Source organism: Coptis chinensis, chromosome 1, assembly GCF_015680905.1.
Source record: "Coptis chinensis isolate HL-2020 chromosome 1, ASM1568090v1, whole genome shotgun sequence".
In the NCBI taxonomy this organism is placed as follows: Eukaryota; Viridiplantae; Streptophyta; class Magnoliopsida; order Ranunculales; family Ranunculaceae; genus Coptis; species Coptis chinensis.
This window is the reverse complement of record NC_141456.1, coordinates 19,503,269-19,505,616: the sequence shown is the minus strand read 5'-3', so window position 1 is coordinate 19,505,616 and position 2,348 is coordinate 19,503,269. Positions and strand designations below refer to the sequence as shown.

Sequence of the window (2,348 nt, the reverse complement as noted above, 5' to 3'; positions counted from 1 at the left end):
ACAAGTGGAGGCCAGAATGCTCGAGAGCGAAGATATTCCGGGGAATGACAACTTGGATTCCTCGATGATAGTGTACACTGGACAACAGGAAGAAAGTAGGAACAGAGAAGCCCAAGGACAAGAAACAAATCATGTCGAACCTTGTTACTCGATCATGGCACTAGAAGAGAGTCATATGTACAACCTGGAAGCAAGTAGATTCCATCTCTTGACAGCTATACAAGACTCTGAGGAATCAGAAATCTCGGAAGTGGAGACTGAGCATTTCCATGATCGTGTCCAGGTAGATAACAGAACAGCTGTTGAACCTGCTACACCGACGGTTGAAATACCATCTGGGGTTACAACTAGATCTGGGAAACAAGGTGGCAAGAGCAGAACTGATGTTGGTAAGCAGAAGGAACCGAATTCAAGAAATAACAATAGTGGTAAGAAGAGTAGGGGCAGACCTAAAGGCTCCAAGAACCGGAATCATAGATGATGACACCTATATGCTTCTGGAACGTTAGAGGTGCAAATGATGTTGCGAGAGCGAGAGAAATAAACAAGGTCAGAATAGAGAAAAAAATAAGCGTTTTTTGCTTGCTAGAAACCAAAGTTCGGCAAGACAGATATGACTTCGTCAGAAACACATGCTGCCCTTTATGGGAGCACACGAATAACTACAGTAAAGATCCTTCTGGCCGTATTTGGATTTGCTGGGATCCGTACTTGATGGATATCAACAAGATAGCAGAATCTGATCAGTTCATACACTGTAAGGGGAGATACAAACCCAATAATGAAGAGTTCTTTTTAACTGCAGTGTATGCCAGAAATTCCAAAAATCTCAGGCAGCTTTTATGGAGAGATTTAATTGACATAAAGAGTTCACTGAACTTGCCTTGGTGCGCAGCAGGAGATTTCAACAACATCACCAAAGCGGAGGAACGAAAGGGTGGGCGTCCAATGCACCCAAGAGAAGCGGAGGATTTTGTGGACTGCCTGCTCAAAGCAGAACTAATTGACCTGAGATTCGGGGGCTTCTTCTACACATGGCACAACAAGGTGAAGGGCCAAGGCAGAATCATGAGCAAAATTGACCGATGTCTGGTGAACAGTCGCTGGGTAAAGGGGTTTCCTAATTCCAAAGCAGAATTTCTGCCTCACGGTGTTTCTGACCACTCGCCTATTCTCCTATCTTGGGATGACGCAGAGAGGAAGGCGACGCCTTTTAGATTCAAGAATTCTTGGCTTGAGCAGCCACAGTTCCACTCCATGCTGAAAGAAGTGTGGCAGAAACCTATTTTCTCCAACCCTATGTATGTTCTAATGCAAAAACTTAAGCTTCTGAAGGAGAGGATAAAGCCGTGGGCTAGGAATAACTTCTCAAACATCCATGGAAGAGTTCAGCAGGCCAGAGAGGACCTATATGACATCCAGAGACAGCTCTAATCAAAGCCATGGGACCCTTAACTGGGACAGAAGGAACATATAGCATTGCAAAGATATGGAGAACTGGCAGGTATGGAAATCTCTGAGATCAAAAGCAAGCAAGATAGTGAATGGATGTTAGAAGGAGATAAATGCACAGCTTTCTTCTTTAAATCCTTAGAAGAAAAGAAGGCCAGAGCAGGGATATGGTCTCTCCAGAATGCTCAAGGGAATGCTATCACTGGACACACGACGGTGACCAAAACCATCATCGATTACTACACTTCTATTCTAGGCACTGAGGCACCGGAGATAAGCGGAGAGAACTTCTTCAATCAGTTGCAAGTCCGAAACACCATCTCTGAACATATGAAGACTATCCTGGAAGAGGAGGTTACAGCGGCTGAAGTCAAAAAAGCACTCTTTGAGATGAAGGAAAATACAGCTCCTGGGCCGGATGGGTTCACCCCCACTTTCTTTAAGAAGTGCTGGATTGTAGTTGGGCATGATTTCACTCTAGCTATCCTTAATGCCTTTCGCAAACGGATTTTTCCTAGAGGAATAAACGCCACTTTCTTATGTCTTATTCCTAAAGTCAATAATCCCAATGCAGTTGAAGACTTTAGGCCTATAGCCTTGTGTAATACTGTGTATAAATGTATCTCTAAGGTTATAGCAAATAGGATTAAGCTAGTTATTGATGATCTGATTCAGCCTAACCAATCAGCTTTCATTCCTGGCAGATCCATTCAAGACAACATTCTGCTTTCCCATGAGCTCCTCCGAGGATATGAAAGGAAGCATAGCACACCTAGATGTACCATTAAATTGGACATTCGGAAAGCTTTTGATATGGTCAGTTGGGAGTCTATCAAGGCAATGATCAGGACCTTCGGATTTCCAGACAATATGTGTCAGTGGATCGAAATGTGCAT

General features: G+C 43.7%; 1 protein-coding gene across 1 annotated transcript; it reads left to right on the top strand.

Moving 5' to 3' along the window:
- The first annotated feature begins 480 nt into the window (after positions 1 to 480).
- LOC147522728 (uncharacterized) lies at positions 481 to 1,434 on the top strand. Its single transcript, XM_086568339.1, has one exon. It carries the CDS (start codon positions 481 to 483, stop codon positions 1,432 to 1,434), a length of 954 nt encoding a protein of 317 aa, XP_086424465.1.
- Positions 1,435 to 2,348: the final 914 nt, after the last annotated feature.